This window comes from Pipistrellus hanaki (assembly GCF_964339955.1).
Source record: "Pipistrellus hanaki genome assembly, chromosome: 11".
Classification (NCBI taxonomy): domain Eukaryota; kingdom Metazoa; phylum Chordata; class Mammalia; order Chiroptera; family Vespertilionidae; genus Pipistrellus; species Pipistrellus hanaki.
In genome coordinates, this window is record NC_140513.1 from 5,614,961 (window position 1) to 5,641,419 (window position 26,459).

A 26,459-nucleotide genomic window follows, 5' to 3' on the forward strand; every position below is an offset into this window, starting at 1 on the left:
AAGCATTTACGCACAGATGTAATAAATATGCCTCTGCGAGCCTCAAAGGGAAAAAAATAAATAAATCGTCGGAATATGTTTTTATTGTGAAAAGAGCATTGCTTCCCAGCGAGCCCCCGCTCTGCTCTGCCCGGCTGCGCTGGCTCTCTCCGAGGAACGCCGAAGGGAGACCGGCAGCCGGGAACCCGTCCCCGGGAGTGTCTGGCTCCCAAGCCCTGCTCAGCCCCCCAAACAGCCCACCTGGAGCGGATACCTAATCGGCGGTGGCGTTGCTAGAAGGAGGAGGGGGCACCTTGAGGGGATGGATGGTGCCCAGGCCGAGGTTGGCCCCCATTCCAGAATGGACTGGCGAGCACACCCCGAGGGCACCGGAGCAGAACGCTCTCAGGCACCCCTTCCTCTTTCAAACAAATACCCGTTGGACAAAGCCAGCCGCAAACGTCCCATTGTTTTGTAAAACGAGGGGGTGGGCCACTCCGCTCGAAGGGGGACCCTCCAGATCAGATTTTGTGGCTTTACGGCCCTGTGCTCTGCAGAAGGAGGGGTACCCTCTCCTTGTCTTAACAAGAAGCTCCCTAAGCGATTGGGGGAGGGAGGAGGGTCAGAGTGGGGGGAGGTAGAATGAGCAGCTTTGCACGAGAGGTGGGAGAGATTTTGCACATGTTCCAATACAGAAGAAATTTTCTAAAACCTGCCCAAATGCCCCGGAGGCCCACTGGCCGCTTCCCGAGCCTCCTGCCCAGGTGTGGAGAGGTCCAGGCTGGTGGCTGAGCTGAGAGGGAAGTGGCACTGCCCGAGTCCAGCTGGGGCTGGGCAGGCAGAGCCGGTGAGGGCTGCAGGGAGGCCGGCCTGGGTGGGCCGGAGTCCGGGGAGCCTCGCCGAGGGGCTGCTCCCAGGCCGGCCCAAAGCCGCCAACCGCATCCACCCCAAACCACTTTCCCCGTTTTATGTGCCTGCCCTGTGCCTGCCTGTGGCTGAGCTGACGGGTGGCCTCACCTTCTGCTGGGGCTGGAATCCCATCAGTCCAGGGCATGGCGGCGCAAAAGGGGTCCTCGGCTTTGTGGCTCATCCCGGGTGCTCCAGACAGAGGGGGAGGCCTCGGCTGGGCTCTGGGGCCAGCGGGAGAGCTGGCTCTCGGAATCTGGCTCCAGCTCCTGCCTGAGAGCTCCCAGCCCACAAGGGGAGTGGGGCACAAAAGCCAGCTCTTGCTAGGCCCCCAGATCCGGGAAGCACAGCCAGGGCGGGCCCACGGATGGGGCTCAGCCAGAGCCTTTCAGAGTCCAAGCCCATGCCCTCCAGAGGGCTCTGACTTCAGCCAAGTAGCTGGAGGGGCAGGCCTGGGTTTGGGGACAGTCTCTGGGCAGAGCAGGTAGGCTTTTCCCAGAGCCCACGCAGCCCCTCTGCGCCCCACAGCACCGGAGCAGCCCGCTCGTCCTGCAGCCCCATTGGGAAGAGTTTTCCGGGCCTCGCTAGAAAGTTGTCGCAGGCACCCACTTGCCTCTGCAATGCTGCCCCAGGGACCCTCACACCCCTCTTTTGGCTGCTGCGCCTCCTCTCTGCCTCCCTCTCAATCAGACTGCCAGGCACAAAACCCAAAGGGAAGAGGGGTGCGGGGGAAGCCACATCTCTTATCTGTCCCAAGCCCCTTGCCAGACAGACCCACAGTCTCAGCTAAAAACAAAAGTCAGCAGGTAGAGCTCAACCCTCTGGCCTCAACCCCTGGAGCGACACCGGGCAGAGCAGGCTGATTTCGGGCCGCTCCCCACCCCTTTGGGGAGCCCCGGACTGCGGTTTGCCACCTCTTGAGGTCCTTCTCCAAACCAACAAAAATTATAAGTGCAAAACTCCCACAGGGAACGGTTCTGGGGCCGATGGACGGACGTCCTTTTCTCTCCACCGGGGACTAAAAAATGCAGCGGGGCTCATGGCAGGAAGCGGGTATGGGGGGCTGCCCAGGCAGCTCAGCACCCCTGCACCCCACCTCCTTGCTCCAGGAATCCCAAACCTCCACACACCCTGCCTTTGAGCTGGAGAAGCACACACCACCAGGGCCTCCCTCCCTCCAGCACTGCTTTCGTTTGGAAATCAATTCTCGGTCCCCACTTCAGGCCTCCCAGGACCGTGGCATCAATCCCCCCAGCTGGCCCAGGGCCTTGTCCTGAACCCCAGCGCTGGTTTTCCGGACAAAGGACGGGCCCGAGGCTGCCCGAGGCTCCGGGCCACCCCGCCAGTGCTGGCCCGGCCGGGCTGGCTCGCCCCTGCGGGAGACACGCAGCCCGCGGAGCCCTGGGCAGTGACGGCCCCGGCGGTGCGGAGCCGGGCAGGCGGCGGCAGGGGGAGCGGGCCGGCCTGGCCGGCGGCGGGGGCGGCCGGCCGGGGCGAGGGGCGGCGGGGGAGCAGGAGGAGGCTGGAGGCGCTTACTGTTGGTAGTCTTGTTTGCAGTACAGTTTCCGATCCCGGAAGTAGCAGCTGGTGGTGAGGGCTTGCTGACACGCCGCGCACTGCAAACACTCCTCGTGCCAGGACGACTCGTTGACTCGCATCAGGAAGCGGTCGGAGATGGGCCGCTGGCAGCCCTCGCAGACGGCGGGGTGCGGGCAGTCGGAGCCTGCAGCGCACGGGGCAAGAGCCGGGCGGTCAGCGCCGGCCGCCGGGTCCCCGCAGCCCCGGCGCCGGGGCGAGGGCAGCTCCGGAGCGCCGCCCGCCCGCCGCCCGCCGCCCCCCGGGCCGGAGCCGCCGCGCCGGCCGGGGCAGCCTCGGCGGTTCCTCCTGATCCGCAGCCCCGGGCGCGGGGTGTCCGCGGGCCTGGAGGCCCGGCGGGCGCGGCGCTCCCCCCTCCTCCGGAGACGCGGCGCTCGGGGTTCACACGCAGGAGAAGGGGCGCGGCGCGGGGTGGCCGGTGGGACCCGCACAGGCGAGGCGAGGCTGGGGACTCGCTGGCTTACACGCCCCGCAGTGGCATTCGTGGTCTTCTGTCCCCAATTTCCCCCAAATCACTGATTTTGGGGGGCTCGGGAGACATTGTTCTTTTAGAAGCTCCGCTCCCCAAATGACCTGGCACCACTTTCGAGCTTGCCAAGGTCGTGTCCTCCATCACCCCTGCCGCCCACCTCCTGCCTCCGGTCCAGAGTTGCATCTCTAGAGTCCAGGCCCGAAGATGGATGTGGGGTGGGTAGGTGGGTGGGTGGGGGCTGGATCTGCCTGTCCCCCCTCCTCCCAGGTGATGATGTCCTTGCATACCGGCCCCCGCAGGACGCCCGTCTAGCCTGGGGCCCCTCTAGTGTCCCTCAGGCGTGTCCTGTGTCCTCCACACTCACTGCCCACGTCCTGCCAACCGGTGCCTCCAGCAGCTGGCCCAGACGCCCGCTCCCACCTCGGGACCAGGCCCCCGACTCCTGCCGCGCGCGACCCCCGGGGCGCCCGGACCCCGCACTCACCCAGCAGCACCCCCAGCGTGGCGGGCCCCGGGCGCAGGGCGTGCTCCTCCATCTTGATGCCGTCCAGCATCTTGGCGCAGTCCGCCTGCCCGCGGGGGAAGCACCTCTCCAGCGACTCGGGACCTGTTGCTATATCCATGGGGCGCGGGGCGCGCCGCGGGGCCCGCCGGCCAGGGTGCGCGCCCGCCCGCCCGCCGCCGCGGCCCCGGAGCCGGGGAGGCGCGGCCCCCGCGGGGCTGGGGCTGCGGCTGGGGCCGCCGGTCGCCCCCGGCGAGCGTGCAGGCTGGCCCCGGGCCCCGGCGTCGTGCTGGCGGGCCGGGGCGGTGCAGCCCGCGCCGCGCTCTCCCGGGCGCCCGCCGCCACGCGCGCCGGCTCCTCTGTCACCTGCTTGTCAGCCCGGAGCTGGGCTGCGGCCGCGGCTGCAGACGGAGCCGCGGGGAGGAGCGGCGGCGGCGGCGGCGGCGGCGGCGGGCGGGGGAGGGGGCGGGGGTGCAGGGGGTGGAGGGGCGGCCCCGCGGGCGGGGGGGGCGCGGGCGGCGCAGCGGGGTCCCGGGCGGGCGGGGCGCAGCGGGCCGCGGGCTCCCGGCGCGCTCCCCGCGCTACTCCAGTGCCATGGTGCTGCGCCCGGGGAGCCGCTCGGTTTAGAGCCGGGGCCGGCGGCGGAGGGATCTCCCGGCCGGGAGCCGCCTCACCCCTCCTCAAACTTCCTGACATTTGAACTCATTGGCGCGCCTCGTATCCCTGCGCCGGGATGAGCCGGCGGCTCCGCGGCAAGTAGTGCCGCCGCCGCGCCCCCGCCCCCCGCGGGCGGGCTCCCCGCGCCCCGCGTGGCGCCCGGCCCCGGGCGCGGGATCGGGGGCCCCCGGCCCGGCCCGGCCAGACGCCCCCCCCGTGGGTCCCTCTCAGAAGTTTGGCTTGTTCTGGAGACAGATCCTTCTGCCCCACCCCCTTGAAACATTGGTTTGGGAGCTGGGGAACGAAGGCTTTCCTTTTGCTTCCATCCGTGCCTTCTTCGTTATTAATATTTTGTGAAGCTCCAACGCGGAGAGGAGCGGCCCCGGACGAGGCCACACCGCGCGGACGGCGGGCAGCGCGGCAGCTCCGGGGGCCGGCGCCGTCCGGGGACCCCGACCGCCGGCCCAGGTAGGTGGCCCCGGGCCGGGCGCGCGTCCCAGGGGCCGGCCTGACCGCACAGAGGGGCTGGCTGCCGGGGTTGAGGGAGCGGACCGGCGGGGGGAAAGGGGACCCCGGCCCAGGGTGGGCCCCGAATCTGGGATGAAGGTCCGGGGAGCCTTCCGACGTGGCAGCGATCGGGCGGAGGGGCGAGCGGAGATCGCGGCGGGGCCCCGGGATCCAGAATGGGGGGCATTGGACAGGCGAGGCGGGAGAGGCCGGGGTTCGGGCGACGGGACGTTTAGAGGACGATTCGGCTGGAAAGGGGGTCCCCGGGTAGGGTTTGGGGGGCGGGGCAGTGGGTGAGACCTGGCCCCGCAGGGTTTGGAGGGCGGAGCGCGGTGGGGGCGGCGGCCCCGAGTCGGGGACTGACAGTCCGAACGGCGTGTCTGCCGCCGCGGGAGGAACCGCCTGGCGCCGGGGAGCCCGCAGGCCGCTCGGCGGGGACGGCGGCGGAGGGGCCGGGAGCGAAGGGCTCCGGGACCGAGCGGCCCGCCCCGGCCGGCGCCGCAGACCGGGGCCGCGGGGTGCGCAGGCCGTGCTGGGGCTCGGGGCCCCGGGTCCCCCCGGAGGCGCGGCGGCCCGGGGCGGCGCGGGCTGACCTCCGGGCCCCTCCGGGAGCGGGGCAGCGGCGCGGAGCGGGCGAAGGCGGAGGGCACGGGGGGGCGGGTCCCCTGACCCCGCTGGAGGGAGAGGGCGGATCGGATTTGGAGCTCAAGGGAGGTTAGGGGGCCGTGGGGCCCCGCGGAAGGGCCCGGCTTTGTGGGGGATTAGGGCCTCCAGCCCCACCCGGTACCTGCGTGTGTGTCGGTGAGCATCAGTGTGTGTGTGTGTGTGTGTGTGTGTGTGTGTGTGTGTATGTGTGTCTGTCGTACGTGTGCACCATGTTTCTGTGCTCCTGAGACTTAGTGGGCCTCGAAAGTGTGATTCTGTGAATGTATATCCGACTCCCCTGCGTGTGTGCCTGTGTGTACGTGTGCGTGTGCGTGCGTGCGTGTGTATGTATGTGTGTGTATCTGTGTGTGTGCCTGTGTGTGCGTGTGCGTGCGTGCGTGTGTATGTATGTGTGTGTATATGTGTGTGTGCGTGCGTGTGTGTGGGTGTGTGTGTATTTGGGCCCTTCCGTGCCTCGGACCATCCGTGGTTTGGAAGGCCGTGTGAGTCCCCGTGTCTGTGTCACTCTGGGGGCTCGTATGTCTTTGTGTGTCACCTCTCGGCCTTCATTGTGTCTGGGTTCTTTTGGGTAAGTGTGTCGTGTCGCCGTCGTGTGTCTGCGTGTCTCCGAGCTCCTGGGTGACTCTGGGGGCTCCGTGTCCCAGAGGTTGGGCGTGTGCATGGCTCTCTGTCTCCGTGCATTCTCCTTTTTGTGTGTGTCTGTGCCCAGGACGGTGGGTGAGTGGATGCAGAGTTTCGCTCGCACGCCCTTGATCCTCGCCCTGGAAAGAAAACACCAGGCCTTGGGCTCCGGAGCCTGGGCCGCGGCTGCCTTCTCCGGGCGTTCGGGCGGGGGCGGCGGCTGTGGGAGGCGCACAGCCGGCGCGGGGCTCGCGGACCGCTCGGGCACACTCTGCCCTCTGCTGGCAGCGCCGCGGCCCTGCACCTGCTGTCGGTTGCTGAGTTGTGGGGGATGGGGGACTGGGGGGAGAGACACACGGAGGGGGGTCGGGTTCCAGGCCCAGAACCTTACCTTCTTCAGAGCGCACCTGGGAACCCTTTCCCGCCACAGGCCCTGGTGACCACCCCAGACCCCAGCATCCGGGGGCAGCGTTCCATCCCCCTCCCTGTTTCCCCTTCCCCCTTCCCTGGGCCCAGCCTCTTCCTCCCCACATTTCTCTCTCTGCAGAATGGGGGGCCCTGTGGCCAGGCCTCTTAGACTTCGCTGACCCTGGGGGCCATGCTGCCAGCTGTGCCCACAGCCACAATCCCAGGGCACCCATTGGCTTGGGCTGCCCGACTGGATGCCGGTGGCTGGTCTGTCCTGGGGCGCACAGACTTTTGGCAGCCCCCCTACCCCCGCCCCCCTTTGCCCGCATCACAGCCCACACCACCAGAGCAGACCCTGGGAGGGCAAAGGGTGGGGGCTGGGGCCACCAGAGGCTGCCCAGGTGCGTGGTGAGACTTGGGTGAGGGGTGCTCAGTGCACAAACCTGAGTCCCCGCTCTGCGCCCTCCCCGCTCACTGCCCACTCCCCTGCCCCCCTCCCGGGTCACCCTATAGGTGCTGTTCCTGCCCTGTGCCCCTGCACCGCGTCAAGCATCCCCCAGCCCAGTCTGTGGCCCCGGATCCTTCCCACACAGACGCCCAGTCACTTTCATGCACAATTGCAACTCCTGCGCTTCCAAACCCCTCGCCCCGCTGAGGTGACTGACCGGACGGTGGAACGGGCCTGGGCCCAGGCCGGACACAGCCTCCAGTGGGCAGCGAGCCGGTGCCTTGTCCTCCGGACAGCAGCCCGGGGACCCGGTGCCGCCAATTGGCCCGCGCGGTCCTGGGCCCTGGACGCGGGCGCTCTGGGGGAGCCGGGATGCTCACTGGTTCGGACTCAGCAGCAGAAAAAGCTTCACGTTTTCTCCACCCGAGGAGGCACCTGCTGGCTGTGCAAACGGGAGAGGGAAGCTCCAGGCTGGGTGCCTGGGCTTCCCAAATCCTGTGGATGCCCCGTGATCACTGAGTCCTCCCCATCCCCATTGCTCTGTCCTCAGGGCCTCGCACTGCCCCCCTCCCCCCTCCCCCAGCCAGAGCTACAGCCCGGAGCATCCCCTTCCCCACTCCCTACCCCCCCCCCCAGCTGACTGACCACCGGAGCCCAGCCACCGGGCACCCTCCCAGTTTACAACCCCAGCGGGAGGCAGGATCCAGGGCAGGGCCAGGGCCCAGAGTCATGAAAGTGCAAAGGAGGAACTACACGGTGCAGGGTTCTACCCAGCTGGGGAGCCACTGGGATCCATGGGAGTCAGCCAGACTGGACCTGAGCCATCCCCAGCCAGGGGGTGGGGGGGAGTTGCTATTCTGGGAGGCAGCTTCTGGAGGCAGGAGACCTGGGAACTCTGGAAGTTGAGCTAATGGCACCGAGGAAGGTCCCCATGTTCCTCTCCCCAGACCCACGGGTGCTCAGCCCAGGACAGCTGGGTCAGAGGTCCAGCTGCTCCTCAGCCAGCAGAGAGATGGGTGTGTGTGATAAGGAACCATCACCTCCCGCAGCCAGTGGAGTGTCTACAGTCTCTGTGGACACTCTGAGCTGGGTGGAGGTCTAAAGAGAAGGGTGACTGAGGGGGAAGGGGGGCAAGCTGTCTGCCCTCTGACTCAGGGCTGGAAGCAGGTTCTCTCCCTCCTGGGTTTACTAGGCGGATGGCAGAGGTGGGGGGGTGGGTAGGGTGTGAGGCGGAGTTTGCTGGTGAGGGGCAGTGTGTGCCACTGTGTGTCCTGGGACTGCAGCTCTGTGAGTGCGGACTGCCCAGCCCCGCCAAGTCCCTCTGCTCCCTGCAGCTCAGCCCCACCCTCAACCAGCGGGTGGGGTCTCTGGCCACAGACCATGGCTTTGCAGCACAAGGTCTGGATCATGAGTCATGAGATTCCTCCCCGGGAATGTATAAGCATTTGGTAAGTCATTGGATGGAAGCGAGTCCCCAGGACCGGGGAACCCACAGCGCCTCCTCCAGCCAGAGCCCAGGGAGAACAGACCACCCTGAGCTTAGGGCAGCTGAGACTCAGATCCTGGCATCTGTGGGCTGGGCACAGGAGACCACCCCTCCCCCAGGCAGTGCCCAGACTTCCAGCATGGACAGCCCGTGGGGCCCAGGGCCAGGGCTACCCAAGGAATCAGCCCATTGCATCAAACCCAACTGTGGGACTCTCAGGGGCTGTTCATATTTATTTTTTCAAAGGCGCTTTCCTCAAGAGTCTCCGCATTTCTTACCCAATGGACGGGCTGGGTTTTGCCAGCAGCCGATCCAACACCAGGGCCTCCCTGGGGGAGGACATGAGCCAGAACAAAGAGATGACCGAGGATGTGTTTGGAACCAAAAGAAAAGAGGGAAAAAAAGAAAAGAAAGAAAAAGAAAAGCCTCATTAGGACACAAAGAATAACTCACAGAAAGACATTTTCTATGAATTGGACACAAATTCACAAACGCAAGGACGCTCATTGGCCTCCCGGGGAAGGGTCCAGGCTGGGGTGGGCCCAGCGCCCATCCTATTTGATCTTTATCTTCAATCCACTTCAAAACACTGGGTTCCAGCGGGGTTGGGGTTCGCCCCTTCCTGTAACGATTTGGGGTCCAGTAAAGGTTTCTGAGTGTCTGTGCAATTAAATGCCTTCGGGGTGCGTTTGTTTTCGCTGGTGCCGCTTTCCATAGGAGGCGTGCGTGTCGCGTGCTGGCCCTCAGAAAGGAAAGGATGAGAGTGAAAATAAAAATAAAACCGAGCTATCGGGACCCGGCAGAGGGGCAGAGCCAGGGCCATTCCACTTCGGACCACCACCCCCACCCCTCCCCCCAGACGGTGCCTGTAGGGTTTGCAGCCTTGAGGTTTGCTGCCTGGGATTGTGGGCTGGGAGGTGGGCTCAGTGAACTCCAGGATCTAGGAAGGCTTTTTGGAAACAAAACTGCTGCCTTTATTTATTTATTTTTTTAAAAAAGTATATTTTTATTGATTTTAGAGAAGAAGGGGGTGGGGGAGAGAGAGAGAGAGAGAGAGAGATCAACAATGAGAGAGAATCATTGCTAGGCTGCCTCCTGCATGCCCCCTACTGAGGATGGAGTCCGCAACCCGGGCATGTGCCCTTGACTGGAATCGAACCTGGGACCCTTCAGTTCACAAACTGACGCTCTATCCACTGAGCCAAACCAGTGAGGGCCAGAACTCTGCTGCCTTTGATTGCTGTCCCCTGGGAGTTTTTGGTGAAGTGAAATGAATAATCAGTAAGGGTGAGGTTTGGGGGCAGCACTCCTCATGTGAGTGGCAGGTGTGCCTGCTTCTCTCGAGTTGGAGCTCAGAAGCAGCTGGCTGGGAGGTGGGTGCCTGAGACGGGGCTCCCGGACCTCTCCAGAGGGCCACGGGGTGGGCGGGAGGGCTGTTCCCTCCGTGTGGTTTGGGGAGCAGGGGTGCTGTCAGGGTGAAGAGCCAGTCCTCCTGTGCCTGGGCAGCTGCCTGCAGGATGGTTTGGTTTGGCGCATGCTCGCCGTCTCTCCCCCTAGCACCGCCATCTCGACTTGTTTATTCTAAAACTATCTTAGCATTCTTATTGAAGTATAATATATATACAGAGAGGTGCACTACAAAGTTACTCTCACGACCCCCACACCTGGATCAAAAGAGAGCATGCTTGCCCGGCTGGCATGGCTCAGTGGTTGAGTGTTGACCTATGAACCAGGAGGTCACGGTTCGATTCCTGGTCAGGGCACGTGTCTGGGTTGGAGGCTTGATCCCCATTGTGGGGGATGCGGGAGGCAGTCGATCCATTATTCTCTCTCATCATTGATGTTTCTCTCTCTCCCTCTCCTTTCCTCTCTGAAATCAATTATATATATATATATATATATATATATATATATATATATATATATGGCCTGGTTTTGAATTTTTTATCAGTGGAGTTGTGCAGTATATACCCTTTACCATAAATTATTCATGAGATTTTGCATGAAAATATGGCGTTTTCTCCTGAAAAATGATAGGCCTGATATTCTTAGACCCTCGTCAAGCAGGGTGTTGATAATCTCGGGCTAAATTGTGCCCTCTCCCACCCACCCCCAATTTACCCCCATGCCCCCAACCCAGCCCAGACACTTAACCTCTTCAAATTGCCAGGGGTGCTTGTGTTGGTAACTCCTGTTGTAAACCTGCACCTCTCCCCCGCCCCAGTCCCTCCCCAAGAGGAATCGCTGTAGGTGCTGGGGAAGCACACCAGAATCTTCTCTCATCCCAGTCCCTCCATCTGCCTCCAGTATCCAAATCCTGAGACTTTCTAACAGGCGAGGAAATCAGTACCTCAGAGAGGTGAAGCCACTTACCCAGGGTCACACAGCATCATGGGTCAGATCCCGAGTTCAGACCTTGATCAGCCAGACTCCAAACCCCAGGCTCCTCCCCACGTGGCTTCTCCAGGCAACCAGGCCAAGGCATGAACAACCCCCTCCTCCTCCCATCCTTCCCCCGCCCCCCCCCCCCACACCCCATCTTCTTCCAGCAGGGAGGAGCTGGACTTTCTCCAAAGGAAAGGCTGCGAAACAAAACCCAGAACAGAAAACAGGGCAGGGATGGCTTCGAGGCCCCAAGGCCTAACCCAGGGTGATGCAGGACTAGGCTGGGATCGCTGGTCTGGGCCGGTGTGACCGCCCAGATGCACCGGGGAGGGGGGCACATGCCATTCACCGAGTCCCCACCACATATGGTACGGTGACCTGACGTCCCGCTTTTGGCGGGACAGTCCCGATTTTTAGCCATTTGTCCCGCGTCCCGCAGCATTTTAATGAAGTCCAAAAGATTTAAAAGGATCTCTCAAAAAATCGGGACTTTTTAAAAACACCGTGGGATGCGGGACAAATTGTTAAAAATCAGGACTGTCCCGTCAAAAGCGGGACGTCTGATCACCTGATCCTATGGGGTCTTCCTGAATGCCCCCAATGCGCCTTTGAAGGAGGCGTTATTACAGAGCTCCTCTTTACAGATGAGAAAACTGAGGTTCAGACAGGCCACATGTATTGCCTTTGACCAGGGGTTGGCAAACTCATTGGTCCACAGAGCCAAGTATCAACAGCACAACGATGGAAATTTCTTTTGAGAGTGCAATTTTTTAAACTTAAACTTCTAACGCCACTTCTTCAGAGTAGACTCGCCCAGGCCGTGGTATTTTGTGGAAGAGCCACACTCAAGGGGCCCAAAGAGCCGCATGTGGCTCGAGAGCCGCAGTTTGCTGGCCACGGCCTTAGACCAGCAGTGTACGGTGGCCATGCTGGGTTTTGAATACATTCCCTGTGACTCCGGTGCCTTTGGTCTATGCCCCAGGGGCCCTTTCTTCCTTTGGTTTGCCCTCAAGTTCAAGTCCACGCCCCTTATCTCGTCCCACAATGCCCTGCGGTCAGACTCCTTCCCACACCTGTGGCCATGCCCTTGCTCTGACCCAGCCTTACATGCCAATTGGCAGTGACCGCTTAGAGGGGGGGGCGCGAGGGTCACTGGATATGCAAAGGTCCTGAGGCACGTATGGCTGGGTCAGAGCAAGGGCATGGCCGCAGGTGTGGGAAGGAGTCTGACCGCAGGGCATTGTGGGACGAGATAAGGGCCGTGGACTTGAACCTGAGGGCAGTCAGGGGCCATGGGAGCATTTAAACAGTGGAGTGCCGCAGTCAAGTTTGTTTTTTAGGACCATCTCTCTGGCTGCGGCGAGGGGCGAGACCAGGGGCAGGAGGCCAAGTGCCGAGGCCTCTGGGTTTCAATATCCCTTTTGTACGGCATGGGGGTGGGCGGGCCTGGGAGGGACCTGATCCTCTCATTTCCCAGAGAGGTTGTGTTTCCAGATTCAGGGTTTCATGTTACACGGAGCTATTCTTTCTGGAATGTGTCCCCCGAGCAACCCCACCGGGCTCTCCTCGGAAGGAGGGGCTCCTCTGGATGCGAGAGGCAGAGTTAGGCCCGAGAGTGGAGCATCCCAGCCCCGGGGCTTGGCAGGGTCTGTCCCCGAAATCGCACCCGCAGAAGGAGCAGCCCTCCGGAGGCGGGGCAGGCTGCACACATCAATAGAGCAGTAATAGTAATGATGCTGATAATTAACCTTTATTGACGACGGACCCTGCCAGGCCCTTTGTAAGCCTCCGACATCTGTGATCTCCGGGAATCCCCAGGCCAGCCCGGGAAGCCTCTCTGCCTGGGCTCCTGGGGCGCAGATGAGCACAGCGAGGCTCCGAGCTGGGAAGTGGGCGCTCGCTCCGGTTCCTGAGCGTCAGAGCCAGGCCCGCAGCCGCAGCCTCCCACCGCCACCAGTGGGCGGAAGCGGCCTCCGAGGGGCGGTGAGCTGGCTTGATGGAGCTCTGCGGGATCAACTGTTCCTGTTGCACAGAAAAGCCAGAAAATTCCACAGCCCTCATCCCTGCACCCTGCTCCCACCTGCACCTCAGCACCAATCCCTGCACCCTGCTCCCACCTGCACCTCAGCACCAATCCCTGCACCCTGCTTCCACCTGCACCTCAGCCCGCATCCCTGCACCTGCTCCCACCTGCACCTCAGCACCAATCCCTGCACCTGCTCCCACCTGCCCCTCAGCCCGCACCCCTGCACCTGCTCCCACCTGCACCTCAGCCCGCACCCCTGCACCTGCTCCCACCTGCCCCTCAGCCCGCACCCCTGCACCTGCTCCCACCTGCACCTCAGCCCTCATCCCTGCACCCTGCTCCCACCTGCACCTCAGCCCTCATTCCTGCACCCTGCTCCCACCTGCCCCTCAGCCCTCATCCCTGCACCCTGCTCCCACCTGCCCCTCAGCCCTCATCCCTGCACCCTGCTCCCACCTGCACCTCAGCCCTGCACCCTGCTCCCACCTGCACCTCAGCCCTGCACCCTGCTCCCACCTGCACCTCAGCCCTGCACCCTGCTCCCACCTGCACCTCAGCCTGCCCAACAGAGTCATTCTCCCAGGAAGAGCTGGTGATTCAGGCTTTTCCGAACCCGTGAAAAAGCTCCAAGTGTAGAATCTACCTGGGGGTGGGGGATGGGGTGGGCTTAGAAAGCTCCTCCCTCCCTCTGAGCAGTAGCTGTTGTTCCTCTTAGTTACGCATTCATTGGCTGATTCTTGAATGTGCTCTGACTGGGATTGAACCCACAGCCTTGCTGTTTCGGGACAATGCTCTATCCAGCTGAGATGCCTGGCCAGGGCCATACATGTCTCTTAAACCTTTTAAAGTCTATACTCCCCTTCCGACCCCCTCTCCTTTCCTCCCCCTGCTCCCATCTCCCTGTCTGTCTCTCTCTCACCCTCCCTCCCACCTCTCCATCCTTGCCATTTGCTGAAGGAACCTGGTTGCTGATCCTGTAGCGTTTCCCGTGGTCTGGGTTGTGCGGCTTGGACTCCCGTGAGGCCCTTTAACACGGTCCCCTGTATTCCCTGTGGCCAGATCGGATTCAGGTAGCACTCTGCGCTCAAAGAAGAAAGTACATCACTTCATTAAAAACACATCCTGAGTTCAGATGGCACTCCGCGTCTAAATCCCGGATCACAGCCTCCCCTCCCCCCCCCCCCCCCCCCGGGACCTCTGTGCCCTCTGCCTCCCGCGCCGTGTCCCCGCCCCGGTCTCAGGGAGGAGGGCGGTGGCCTCCTGGGCCGAGTCCCACTTCCACGTGGCGTTCGCGGGCGAGAGTCCCAGCGCCACCTGCGTGATTATTGCTTCTGTCCCTTTGCCGTCTGTCTCTGCTCTGCCTGAAGGGAGCGTCTTGCTGGGCCGGACGGTCACTTGGAGTGACCCCTCTCCACGTGGCCACCACCACTTCCCTCCGCGAGCCCGGCGCTGGCTCTGCTCTCTGGCGGCTGGCATTCCTCTCTGACACAGTTGGCATTGTCCTAGGACCACGTGAAACACCGGCCTGGTTCCCAGGTCAAGTCTGCTCTGTCTCTGCCCCTCTCCCTGCTCCCTTCCTCTCCCTTCAGGTGACTTTTGCTGCCTCCACCTTTTGGTTTGTCTCTTCATTTTAAAATTTAAGCCCAGCTGACGTTGCTCAGCGGTTGAGGGTCAACCTGGGAGCCAGGAGGTTGCAGTTTGATTCCTGGTCAAGGCATATATGCCCAGGTTGTGAGCTTGAAAGATTCTCTCTCACCATTGATGTTTCTCTCTCTCCCACTCCCTTCCTCTATGAAATAAAAATATATATATATTTAAAAAAATGTAATGCCTCTTTTCCTAGATAAGTGGCAACATACTCCACACACTCTTGTCCAGCATTTACACCCAGCTCATTCCTAGTCAAGCTCCAGTCGACCCCAGCTGAGATTCGCTATTTCTCTTCTTTGTGGAGGGTCTAGTACTATTCCACGCACCGTGTAAAAGACTTTCTCGAACAACCTCACGAGCTGGTTATTCCCCCCATTTTGCAGACGTGGAGACTGGAAGTCAGGAGCGGGGTCTGGACGCAGGCCTCCGGAGGCCACTCAGTTGTAAATATTTCCGAACGCCTGTTTCCGGCCCCCTCTCGGGGCTGGGAAGCAGGGATGAAGCAGACACGGCCCTGTCCTCACGGGGCTCCCATCGAGGGGGTCGTTCCTGTCTGAGCAAAGGAGTACGGTCCACCTGCTGCAGGGGGCGCTCCTACGGGTCCGCACGGGGTCCCCTCTGAGCCAGAGCCCGCCCAGCACAGCCCACAGGTGTGTTGAATGAATGAATAAATAATTGAAGAAAGAAGGTGAAGAGAAGAACAAAGCTTGAAGTCTTATGTCTTTTATACTTGGAAACCTTTGTAAAAATGCATTAATTTCTCAATTATGGGTATATTATACTTTATTATAGAAAATTTGGAAAGTATAGAAAAGAACAAAAGAGAAAAATAAAAATAGTCCAAAATACTAGCCCCTAGAATTAACCTTTTGTTTATTCCTTTGTTGCTTTTTAAAAAATGTATGGACATATATTTATAAGAAACAACATTTGAATCATGATATATATATATATAATGTTCACACACACACATACGGTATATAGTTTACATTAAAAACCACTAACAATGTGTCATGACTATTCTTCTTATTGAATATCCTTTAAATCTGTGTCTACTTAGAGGCTGGATTTATTTTCACCAGTGATGACATCCATATAAAATAAGTATAAACTCAAGAGTAAGATGGAAATGGCAACAGGAAGAATATTTAGCAGGTTTCCAGGCTGTGCCGCAGCCCTGATTGCACAATCCGTCACCAGCAAACGCCAGGCAATGCCAGGGGGGTGTAGCCACCAGCATCAGCTTCCCCTGCCTCCTTGAATATTCAGTTACAGGATCAGCACCTTCGCTTTCTACAGTTCTGATCTCTGTAGGTCCCACCACAACCCTCTCTCGGCTGCAGAGGAATTGAGACAGGCATCGGGGGTGTGACAAGGGGCTGCCTCTGGGGTCAGGCTCAGCCCACGCCCTGCTCCACCCGAGACGGCTGTATGACCTTGGCGAGGAGCATCACCTCTCTGAGCTTCGGTTTCCTCGTCTGGAACACAGGGCGGCACCTGTCCCCTCCTCCATAAGCGGCCACGAGGAATCAATAGCACAATACCCGGCGCACACTAAGCCGCCAATAAATATCAGATATTGTTATGGTAACCTGTGTGTTTGGAGTGTCTTCTTTTTCTGAGCTGCACTGGCCATTGGCCAGCGTCAGGGCTGCTCTTGGGAACGTGTGTTGGTGGAAAGATACCAAACAACGGGATAGCCACCCTCTGGGAAGCAAGCAGTGGGTACAGGTGCTGAGGGTGCTCCCCGACCCCACCTGCATCTTAGGCAGCCAGGCACCCCAAGCCCATTGACGGGAGCGGATGATCTTATTTTGTTTCTAGATCAATCAAAATACGATCCAGGTACTCACAGAAGGCATTATTGTCTGGTAAATAAGCTTATGGTCTTCGGAGTTATAAGGTGGGGGCTCAAATCCCCAGCCCCTCACTTACTCCCTGTGTGACTTGGAGCAAACTACTGTCCTTCGCTGAGCTCCTGCTTCTCCAGTGACCTGGAGTCACTGTGGTGGTCGCCTCGTCAGTTCCCTCCCACTCAGCATCCATTACCCGGCCTTTGCTTTTGCTTCTCCCAGTCTGAGCTGTGATTTCACTCCTTGGCTCCATGACTGTGGCATGTGACCCTGGCCAACAGAGACTGAATCACGGGTGGTCGTCACGTGACCCAAGGTGTCCAATGGAGTGTCTTTTAAGGTTTTGCTGGAACCACTTCTTTCCCATAGCCGCGTGGTCCTGAGGGTATGACGGGGCCCTGCCACAAAGCCATCTTGCTCCCAAATGGGATTGGTTGTCTGAGAATGGGCGTCAATCGAAACCCCTTGTGGGGGACAATTTTTGAGCCCCATGCATGAAGCCAATCGTGATTTTTCATTGGCAGGAGCTAATTAACCTGTTAACGGGGAGTTCCCTTTTTAATTACGCAACGTATAAGGGGAGCATATTCTTTCACTAGGATGTGTCAGTATGTCACGCCCGGTGGACGTAATTTCATATTATTATTTTTTTTATTTATACTTAATTAAAATAAATGAAATATATATTTTTTCATTTACTTATATATAAAGCACAAAGGAAAATACAAAATTACAAACAAATAGAAAAAAATACCAACAAAAAAATGGAAACATCAAATTAAAAAATTATAAATTTTACAAATAATTATAAAGATCACAAAAAATATATACTGTCCGTTTCAGGGCACAACATATATGTCAAGGACGTATTCATATGTCCTCCTTGTTCCAGATATTGTTTATGTTTGACGTATTTATAAGTCCCGCTCGGTTAACAGGTTAATCCTCTCTCTTGGCTTAAGCCAGCTGGAGTTGGATATTCTGTCACTTTTAATGGAAAGATTCCTGCCTGAGTCTTTAGTCAACTGTACCTGTTTCCCAGAGTCCTTATATGGTTTAGATAAGGAAACGCATAGAAAGCTCTCAACACATTGCTTGGCACAAAGTGCTTAATACATGGTTTGTATTGTCGTTATCATTTTACCTGTCGAAAAGCAAGAAAATGTAATAAAACAGAAAGAAAACCAGGGGGGAGAGCATTATTATTCCTAACTTCACCTCTGAGGGGTAATCAGGCCAATATTTTGAGCTGTTTTTCTCCCAGACATTTTACTATATATACAGGGTATCCCCAGAAAATGTATACACACTTTCAATAATTATTAATTCTAATGAGTTCATTCTGAAAAAAAAAAAAAAACACAAAATACAAAAGATCAGTTGAGTTATCAGTTGTTTAGTGTGTTTACATTTTTTTTGGATGCTCTCTATCTATATATATAAAAGGCTAATATGCTAAGTGTGACGCGCACTGGCCATTTAAAGAAAAATGGCACCATAGACCTGGCCCTCGCAAAGCAACACTCAGCTTCCCCCAAGTGGGACACAAGCCCTGCCACCATCCCAGAGCAACAGCCCAACAAATTGCAGCCAACGTTGCCAAGACCCCACAGCACAAAATGCCCCCTACAGCCCAATCCAGGCCAGCCTGGAAATGGTGGCTGTGGGTGCTGGGTAATGATGTCACATAGCAACGCCTGGTTTCCTCTCTCTAGCGACTAGCCTCCAGGAACACAACTTGCTTTATAGCCAGGTGCAAACATTTTACACTTTAACCAAATGTCTGTGAAGCATTTTCCCATGCCTCATCTCATTTAATACTTACAGATGTCCTGAAGTAGATAGATAGGAGATTCAGTGGAATCCCATTTTCTTTTCATTAGCCAGAAAATGGAGATTTAGAAAGTTTAGAAACTTGACCCAACTGAAAAGAAGTAAGAAATGGTGGAACTTGAAAATGACTTCAGGTTTTCTCAATGTGCAGAATATAGTCAAATACTGCTGCAGTTAAATATTTTACCCTTTGTTTTTCCTGTGTGACCTACAATAATAATCTGTTTTGTGTTGATATTTATTGCTGTGTTGCTGACAATTCCCTGAAAGAGAAGTTGGGGTGCTTCACTAGGCTGGAAAAGTTTAGCTAAATCAGAAATCAGATCTAATTAAGCAACTATATCACTATATATAAAGCTCTCACTGCCACCAATTGCACACATGTGCTTCCATCTGTCACTGTTGATCGTGAGTTTGGTTGTCACTTCTATTATAGAGGAAGGGAAAATAGCGATATTAAAATATTTTTCCTAATTAATTTCCTTTCAATGTGCATGAATTCATGCACTGGGCCTCTAGGGTATTTATAAAAACCCAAATGGGATTATTCTCTAACTAGAGGCTCAGTGCACGAATTCGTGCACCAGTGGGGTCCCTCGGCCTGGCCTGTGGGATTGGGCTGGACCCCAGCAGCAAGCTAACCTACTGGTCAGAGCATCTGCCTCTTGGAGGTCAGTGCATGTCATAGTGACTGGCCAACCGATCGACTGTCTGCCCTCTGGTGGTCAGCACATGTCATAGCGAGCTGTTGAGCAGCCTTAGCATATCATTAGCATATTATGCTTTGATTGGTTGAACGGACAACTGGATGACTGGACTCTTAGCATATTAGGCTTTTATAATATAGGATAGTGGTCGGCAAACAGTTTGTTGCCCACGGCTTTAGGCTGCTCTAACACCAGAGACTGAGTGGCTTTTAAACAACCGAAACGTATCGCTCACAGTTCTGGAGGCTGAAAGTCCAAGGTCAGGGCCTGAAGTTCCGGTGTCAGTGACCGGCGAGGACTCACTTCCTCGTTCACAGACAGCTCCTTCTCACTGTGTTTCACGGCTCTTCGATGAGGGGCACTAATCCTATTCACGAGGGCTCCACCCTCATGACCTCATCACCTCCCAAGGGCCCCACCTCCTAACATGGTCACATGGGGAATTGGGCCTCAATATATACATTTTCGGGAGACACTTAGCAACACATTATTAAACATTTAAATGTCTTGCTCAGCCGGCGTGGCTCAGTGGTTGAGTGTCGACCTAAGAACCAGGAGGTCACGGTTCGATTCCCAGTCAGGGCACATGGCTGGGTTGCGGGCTCGATCCCCAGTGTGGGGTGTGCAGGAGGCAGCCGATCCATGATTCTCTATCATCATTGATGTTCCTATCTCTCTCTCCCTCTCCCTTCCTCTCTGAAATCAATAAAAATACATGAAAAGATATTTAAATGTCTTTCCCAGATAACAAAAAGCCCCGTTCAGTGGCTCCATGTTTTGCTGTGCGTCAGATACTTTCACAGCTCGGATGTTGTGAATTCTCATGATCCCTGGAGGGAAAGGACCGCGATCACCATCACTCTGACACCATCAGCCTGCCACCACAGTCAGGAAAGGCATTTTATATCCAACTTAAAAAGGAGCACACCTACTGCATGTATGCATTTACACAAACACACACACTTTCTGTGGATAGAGAGATTTGGAAAGCAGGAGACGCTCACAGGTCACATCGGACCACCCCCGCTGTAAGTGGGTGAGTGGGTCTCTCTAAGCTGGTCTCTGGCTCTGAGCACTGGCCTCTTCACTCCGGAGACCGAGCGCCTCGCAGAGCCCCCCTCTCCTGGGTGTTTCGGGGAGCCCCGACCCAAAGTGGGGTGTAAAGAGTACCTCCAGGTACAGCCTGGTGGTGGCTTTATTCTGAAAGGAAGAAGGAAGTTGCATTTGTATGCAGACGACACGATTCTGTGGAAAACCCAATATAATCTGCAGAAAACCTGCTCAGAGGAATAAGTGAGTTCAATAAAATTGCACGGCACAAGATCAAAATCCCCCAAACCAACGGTATTTCTGTGTACCAGCAATGAGCAACCGTAAGCCGCGTCTCTAAGCTGCGTTATTGAGATGTGATTCCCATACATCCCGGGGGACCCTGGACACGGCTCGCGGTCAGAGTTCACCACCGAGGCCACTGTCACGCGGAGCCGGCCCTCCCGTGCACTTCCTGTGCTTTGATGACCTTGGAGGGGAAGGTGAGGTCACTCCTTGGCTTCTGCTGGGGGAGGGGCCGCCGCAGAGCTGCCTGGGCTCCTGACGAGCTGGGGGAGCTGCGTGAAGTGGGGCTTCCTGCCACTGACCCCCCCCCCCCCCGGAGCAATCCCCCTGTCAGCAGAGCCGTGCCCACACTGGCGTGGAGGCTGCCACGGCCGCCCAGCGCAGCCTCAGCCCGTCCTCTGTGCGGGTTCTGGCTCTCCTCTCTGAGGCCACTGCCCCTCCCGGGAACCTGCCCCCGTCGCCCCAGCTAGCCGGTCCCCCGAGGCTGCCGCGTGTCTGGACCTGCTGTGGGGGCCTCGCCCACCTGCCCCGGCCTCTGCCCGTCCGCAGAGGGTGCCTGTAGCTGCTGAGCAGAAGTTGCTGTGAATGTGGATGTGGCTGCCCTTGGCCCAGCGGGACGGTCCGTTCGGTGGCTCCGATGCAGAGACAGAGGCTCACAGGGGACGTTCACTGCCCGACGGCAAGGCCTGAGGGGCCAGAGTTTCTGCACAAGGTTCCGTGCTGGTGCTGCCGTGTCCTGGAGGCCCATTCCCAGCAGCTCCTGAAACTCTCAGCCTGAGAGGCTCCGAACAGGGAGGCGGTGGTGGGAGGGGTGTGAGTGAGGGAGTGCTCACTGCACAGACACCGGGTGGCTTCCCCACTCTGTGTCACACCGCGTCCCGGGCCACCTTGTCCCTCCCCGGAATCCTACTGCAGCCCCAGCTCCCTGCCCCTGGCCACCTGGTCTGGAGGCCCCTCACCTGCCTCCGCCTGGGGGCGGAGGGGGGTTGGGATGGGGCTGGGCTGGAGGGAGGCTGGGTTTGACAGGCAGCCGAGCTCACCGGGCTGCAGGCCTGGCCCTCTCCCCGCCTCCCACCCCAGCTGGCTCCAGAAGGGAAGCGGAATGGGGGGAGTAAAGGGGGGGGGGGGCGACTTCACAGGGAAACTTTTGTTCTTGCCCAGAACAGACACAGGCTGGGGACCTGGCTTCCCCTTGGCTGCCGCGGAGACTGGGGCCACTTGAGTTCATGTTTATTTTCACAGCGTGGATTCCATGGAGAGCGTCATCCCCGGCCCGGACGCCCTGGGAAGAGGGCCTGGCCTCCTGGAGCACCTACTATGTGCTGGGCCTGAGACAGGCGAGAGGGGGCCAGTGAAATCCAGGGATTAGACGCGGACGTGCCCTGGGCTGAGGAGGAGGCGGTCCAGGCTCAGAGAGGGGAAGCGACCGGCCCAAGGTCACACAGCACACACGTGAGCGGAGAGCGGGAAGGGAGGGCCACTGCTCCCGGGGCTCCTCCTGCTCGGTGCCTGAGTCAGGGTCCGAGGACCTTGGTCTCCCTGGGCCTCCCCCACGAGCCAGGGCCCCCGGGGCGGGATGGATGAGTGTGGGTGTCTTTTCCAAGGGGCTCTGAGTCAAGGCCTTGGCCAGGCGGCGTCACTCCCTGAGCCTCACTCTCCTCCTCTGGGCAATGGGCTGACAGCAGGGACTGTCTCACCAGGACCGTCCGACGGATGAGGAGGGCGGGCTCAGGACCAGCCATGGCCCATATTGTTATTGCTGCCGCGGCCCAGAGGGGTGAGGAGGGCTGGCCCTGTCTGGATCCCCACCGCTGGTCTTCCCCGAGGAGCACCCTGGAGACTTCACAAGGAATCACCCTGCACCTCTCCTCCCCACCCCAGCAAGCCTCCTCGGCGGGCCCCTCCCTCCGCTGGATCCTCCTCAGGGGCCCCCAGACCTCCCACCCCCTGCCAGCCCCCGCCTGGCCCCCACCCAAAAACCCACCCCCACGGTGTTTATTTGTTTTCCTGCATTTACCCTCCCCACCGGTTTATTTTCCTTCTGAAACTCGCCACGGGGTCCCGAGCAGGCCCTGCTCCCCGGCCAGCCGGCAGGACGGGCGTCCGACGCGGGGGGACCCGAGGAAGCCGCGAATCAAAACCAAACATGGAACCAATCAAGCCCTTAACCCGACACTGCAAACTTCCCACAGACTTCAGAGACATACCTCGCGCGGAGCACGACCCCTCCGCTCCTCCTCGAGGCGCCCTCCGCCGCCCGCAGGGGCTTTCCGCGGCGCAGATCTGACCTTGTCACTTCCCGCTTCAAAACCCTCCGGTCGCTCCTCATTATTTATTATTCTTGTTCGCCAACATTTACCCGGGTCCCCGGCTGCCGGGCCGCGCTGGATGCCTGGCGTGCACCGGCTCCCGGGGGGCCGGCCTCGGGGACCGGGGCGCCGCGATGTGGGGGCCGGCGGGGCCGGGAGGCATGCCCCGGTCAGCCTGGCTCCGGAGCCGGGCCTCGCCAGCTGGGCCGCAGGCTGCCCTCGAAGGGCCCAGGGCCTGGCGCTGACACCCCTACCCCTCTCCTCCGGCCACACTGCTCTCCCTGGCTGGACACCCCCCAGCCCCCCACCCTGTTCCCCCCACCCCCACCGCCCTCTCAGTGTCCTCCCCTGGCACCTCCTTGCCTCCAGCAGCCCGTTGTCAGCTCCTGTGACTCGAACGGAACCGCCAGCAACGCTTAAGCTTCCCATTTTGAAATGCAGACCTTCCCTCGACCTTGTGTCTCCCGCTAGGGACCATCTTCCATCTCTTTCCACTTCCTGCCAAGCTCTTAAAAGACGGGGTGCGGCCCCTGTTGGTGCCCGCCTCCCCGGCCCCGCCAGCCCTCAGCTCCTGGCGCTCGCCCTCAGCTCCCCCACAACCCTGGATCAGCTCCCCCAGCCCCGGATCGGCTCCCCCAGCCCCGGATCGGCTCCTGGCGAGGCCACCCGGCCCTTCGCGCGGTCTGGTCCCTGTCAGGTTTATGTTGCCCATCTCCGCTTCCCCACCATGCCGGCTGCTCCCCGGCTGCTCCTGGGAACCTCACGCTCCGCTCCACGTCCTGTGCTGGTGTTCCCACCCAGGCGGGGCACCAAACCCTCCGGTTCTGCCCTCGGCATCCCTCCGGCCACTGCCCTCCTCAGCTGCCGTGGTCTCAGCCTCCTCGCCGGTCCTCTCCCCGTGACACCACCCGCCTGTCACCTCCACGGCCCCGCGGCTCTCGGCGTAAGCCCACCTCCGTGACCTGTCCCCGCGCGGCCCCTGCCAGCGCCCCCGTCCCACTTCCTCGCTGTGGGGTCTCGGATCAGTGGGCGAACCTCTCTGCAGCCTCCCCCCCTCCACGGCAATGGACTTCGCATCGATGGCCATCCCTCCGGCGCCTGCCTCCCGCTGCTACCAGAGCGGCCCTTCCTCTCCCTCCTCCTGGCACACGCTGCTCCTCCCCGAGACCTCACTCACATGGCACCCCCTTCTGAGTCCCCCGAAGACTCAGGAGGCCTCTTTCTGACAGCCTCCTGGGGCTTACGCAGGCACCCAGGGGAGCAGCTGCTCCTTATGTTAATGGTCTTGTCCCCTCTGTTTCTCCCCACAGACCGCCCGTCCCCCTGGGTTGGGCCTTTCTGGAAGGTGGGACTCACAGAGGACTTCGCTGGGCCTCTAGGGCTCGGCCCAGGGCCCGGCACAGAGAGGGGCTCCACAAGGATTTGTTGGGTTGTTTTCAATTCAGAAAAAAAATCTCAAAAAACTGGACTGAGAGTTGGGGGCCGGGGGGGGGGGGGGGGCTGGGAGAACCAATAGGCTCTGGCTGGTCAGCGGAGGCTTCGAGCCAGAGCCGAGCGCGGGCGCCGCCCGGGCGGGCAGGTAACAGCTCCCCACACACATCTGGGTGCAGGAGCCCCGGGCCTCTGGGCCAGCTTCCTGGATGGCCGGGAGTCACGCTGGTCTGGGGCGTTTGGAGCCGATGGGCCTGGTTTTATTTTTATTTTATTTAAAAAAATATATTTTATTGATTTTTTTACAGAGAGGAAGAGACAGGGATAGAGAGTTAGAAACATCAATCAGCTGCCTCCTGCACACCCACTACTGGGGATGTGCCCGCAACCAAGGTACATGCCCTTGACCAGAATCGAACCTGGGACGTTTGAGTCCACAGGCTGACGCTCTATCCACTGAGCCAAACCGGTTTCGGCTGGCCTGGTTTGAAATCTTCCCTGCTGGGTGACCTGGCTGGGTCCCTAAGAGTAGTTACTTAAAAATTTTTTTTTTTTTTAAATTGATTTCAGAGAAAAAAGGAGAGGGAGAGAGAGAGAAACATCAATGATGAGAGAGCATCACTGATCGGCTGTCTCCTGCACGCCCACCTGGGACTGAGCCTGCCTCCCAGGCCCGGGAATTGAACGGTGACCTCCTGGTTCACATAGGTCGATGCTCAGCCACCGAGCCACGCCGGCCCGGCAGCAGTTACTTTTATTGGACATCTGTGCCAGGCACCGTGCTCGGTGCCCTCCCCGCACTGTCCCATGCCATCCTCCTGATGTGCCAATGAGGAAACTCGGGCTCCGAGAGGTCAGGCTGTCTGCCCAAGGTCACCGAGCCGGCGAGGGACACTGGGACTGGCCACCAGACCGAGCTCTTCGCGCAGGTCTGAGCTGTGTGTCCTCCCCAGGCCGGCCGCCCCGACGGCTCCTGAGGCCCAGCCTCTCTCCCAGCGCCGCCGGGCAGCCTGCCCCCGCCCCCGCTCCCGCCCCTCTGCCCACCGCTCGTCTGTTTAACCAGCCGGGCAGGGCGAGGTGGCGAGGCCGCGGAGAAGGCTCGGAGATGTTTGTTTTCCTTGGGGGTTTATATCAACACTGGTCTTGACATTTCGCCCGTTATTATGTGTGGTTCTTCAGAGGGTGAAATAATATTTTCTTTTGCTTGAGAAAAGGACAAAGTTCAGACAGAGCTCTTGGCCCCGAATGGATTTTCCTCCTTCTCTGCTTTCCCTGGGCCACGGCTCCTCCGCGTCCCGGAGCCCCCTGCGTGCGGGCAGCCTCAGGGCGGAGCCCCTGCGTGCGGGCAGCCCCCTGCGTGCGGGCAGCCTCCGGGCAGCCTCCTGTGTGCGCGCAGCCCCCTGTGTGCGGGCAGCCCCCTGTGTGCGGGCAGCCCCCTGTGTGCGGGCAGCCCCCTGCGTGCGGGCAGCCCCCTGCGTGCGGGCAGCCCCCTGTGTGCGGCAGCCCCCTGTGTGCGGGCAGCCCCCTGCGTGCGGGCAGCCCCCTGCGTGCGGGCAGCCCCCTGCGTGCGGCAGCCCCCTGTGTGCGGCAGCCTCCGGGCGGAGCCGCGTGGCGCCCGGTCCGCGCCCCGGAGCCCCGGGCCTGCTCCTGCTCCGCCGCCAGTTCTGTCTGCAGCCTGGGGTGCAGTCTGTGGTCACCCCGGGCGCCCTCTCCAGGGCACACGAGCAGTAGGAGGTGTGGGCTCCGGGTCCTCGGATGTGCTCACTGCTCGGGGTGCGGTGCCCTCGCTGGACACGCCCGGGGTGAGCACACAGGTGGCGCCGAGGGGCACGCCGCGCACGGAAGGTGAATCCAGAGGCTCTAAAGACCCCGTGACGTCACACACTGTGCCTCTAAGTACCCCTGGGCGCCTGCATCTCTGCGCTCCGACACGGCCTGGGAATTCGTGTTGTGAGCACCACGCTGGAGAGCAAGTGTGTGCAGGTCCTCCCAGGGTGCAGGTCCTCCCTCCCAGGGTGCAGGTCCCCCCTCCCAGGGTGCAGGTCCTCCCTCCCAGGGTGCAGGTCCTCCCTCCCAGGGTGCAGGTCCTCCCTCCCTCCCAGGATGCAGGTCCTCCCTCTCAGGGAGCAGGTCCTCCCTCTCAGGGAGCAGGTCCTCCCTCCCTCCCAGGGTGCAGGTCCTCCCTCCCAGGGTGCAGGTCCCCCCTCCCAGGATGCAGGTCCTCCCAGGGTGCAGGTCCCCCCTCCCAGGGTGCAGGTCCCCCCTCCCAGGGTGCAGGTCCTCCCTCTCAGGGTGCAGGTCCCCCCTCCCAGGATGCAGGTCCTCCCTCCCAGGATGCAGGTCCTCCCTCCCAGGGTGCAGGTCCTCCCACCCAGGGTGCAGGTCCTCCCTCCCTCCCAGGGTGCAGGTCCTCCTCCCTCCCAGGGAGCAGGTCCTCCCTCTCCGGGAGCAGGTGCTCCCAGGGCCCACCAGTGTGAGGGGGCGAGGGGAGCCAGGCTGCCTGGGCCGGCGCCTGTGCAGAGGTGGGGTGGCTGCGGGCTGGTGGCCGTGGGTCAGGGGCGGCCGCAGCATCTGCACAGCCCGTGTCCCCACAGCCGCCCGCAGGCCACCAGGATGAGTGTGACCAGAGGCTGGGAGGGGGTGGAGCTAAGTCACCTCATCCGGGACCTTCCTGATGCTCCT

At 60.0% G+C, this 26,459-nt stretch overlaps 1 protein-coding gene and 1 long non-coding RNA gene across 4 annotated transcripts in view; one reads left to right on the forward strand and one right to left on the reverse strand.

Moving 5' to 3' along the window:
* The window catches only part of LMX1B (LIM homeobox transcription factor 1 beta), a 79,534-nt gene extending 75,469 nt beyond the window's left edge, over positions 1 to 4,065 (reverse strand). For both annotated transcript variants that reach the window (XM_084898393.1, XM_084898394.1), the window contains exons 1-2: positions 3,438 to 4,065; positions 2,422 to 2,608 (exon numbers count right to left, since the gene is read on the reverse strand). In XM_084898393.1, the coding sequence (XP_084754519.1) occupies positions 2,422 to 2,608; positions 3,438 to 3,576 (326 nt within the window). In that variant the 5' untranslated portion in view covers positions 3,577 to 4,065. The remainder of the gene's footprint in view (positions 1 to 2,421; positions 2,609 to 3,437) is intronic.
* A 220-nt stretch (positions 4,066 to 4,285) lies between these two features.
* LOC311629842 lies at positions 4,286 to 15,964 on the forward strand. Of its 2 annotated transcripts, none has more exons than XR_014796272.1 (3): positions 4,286 to 4,580; positions 14,693 to 14,752; positions 15,609 to 15,964. It is a non-coding gene; the product is annotated as an uncharacterized lncRNA (long non-coding RNA). The 2 variants fall into 2 exon arrangements; XR_014796273.1 differs by having other exon boundaries at positions 15,624 to 15,964.
* The last annotated feature ends 10,495 nt before the right edge of the window (positions 15,965 to 26,459 follow it).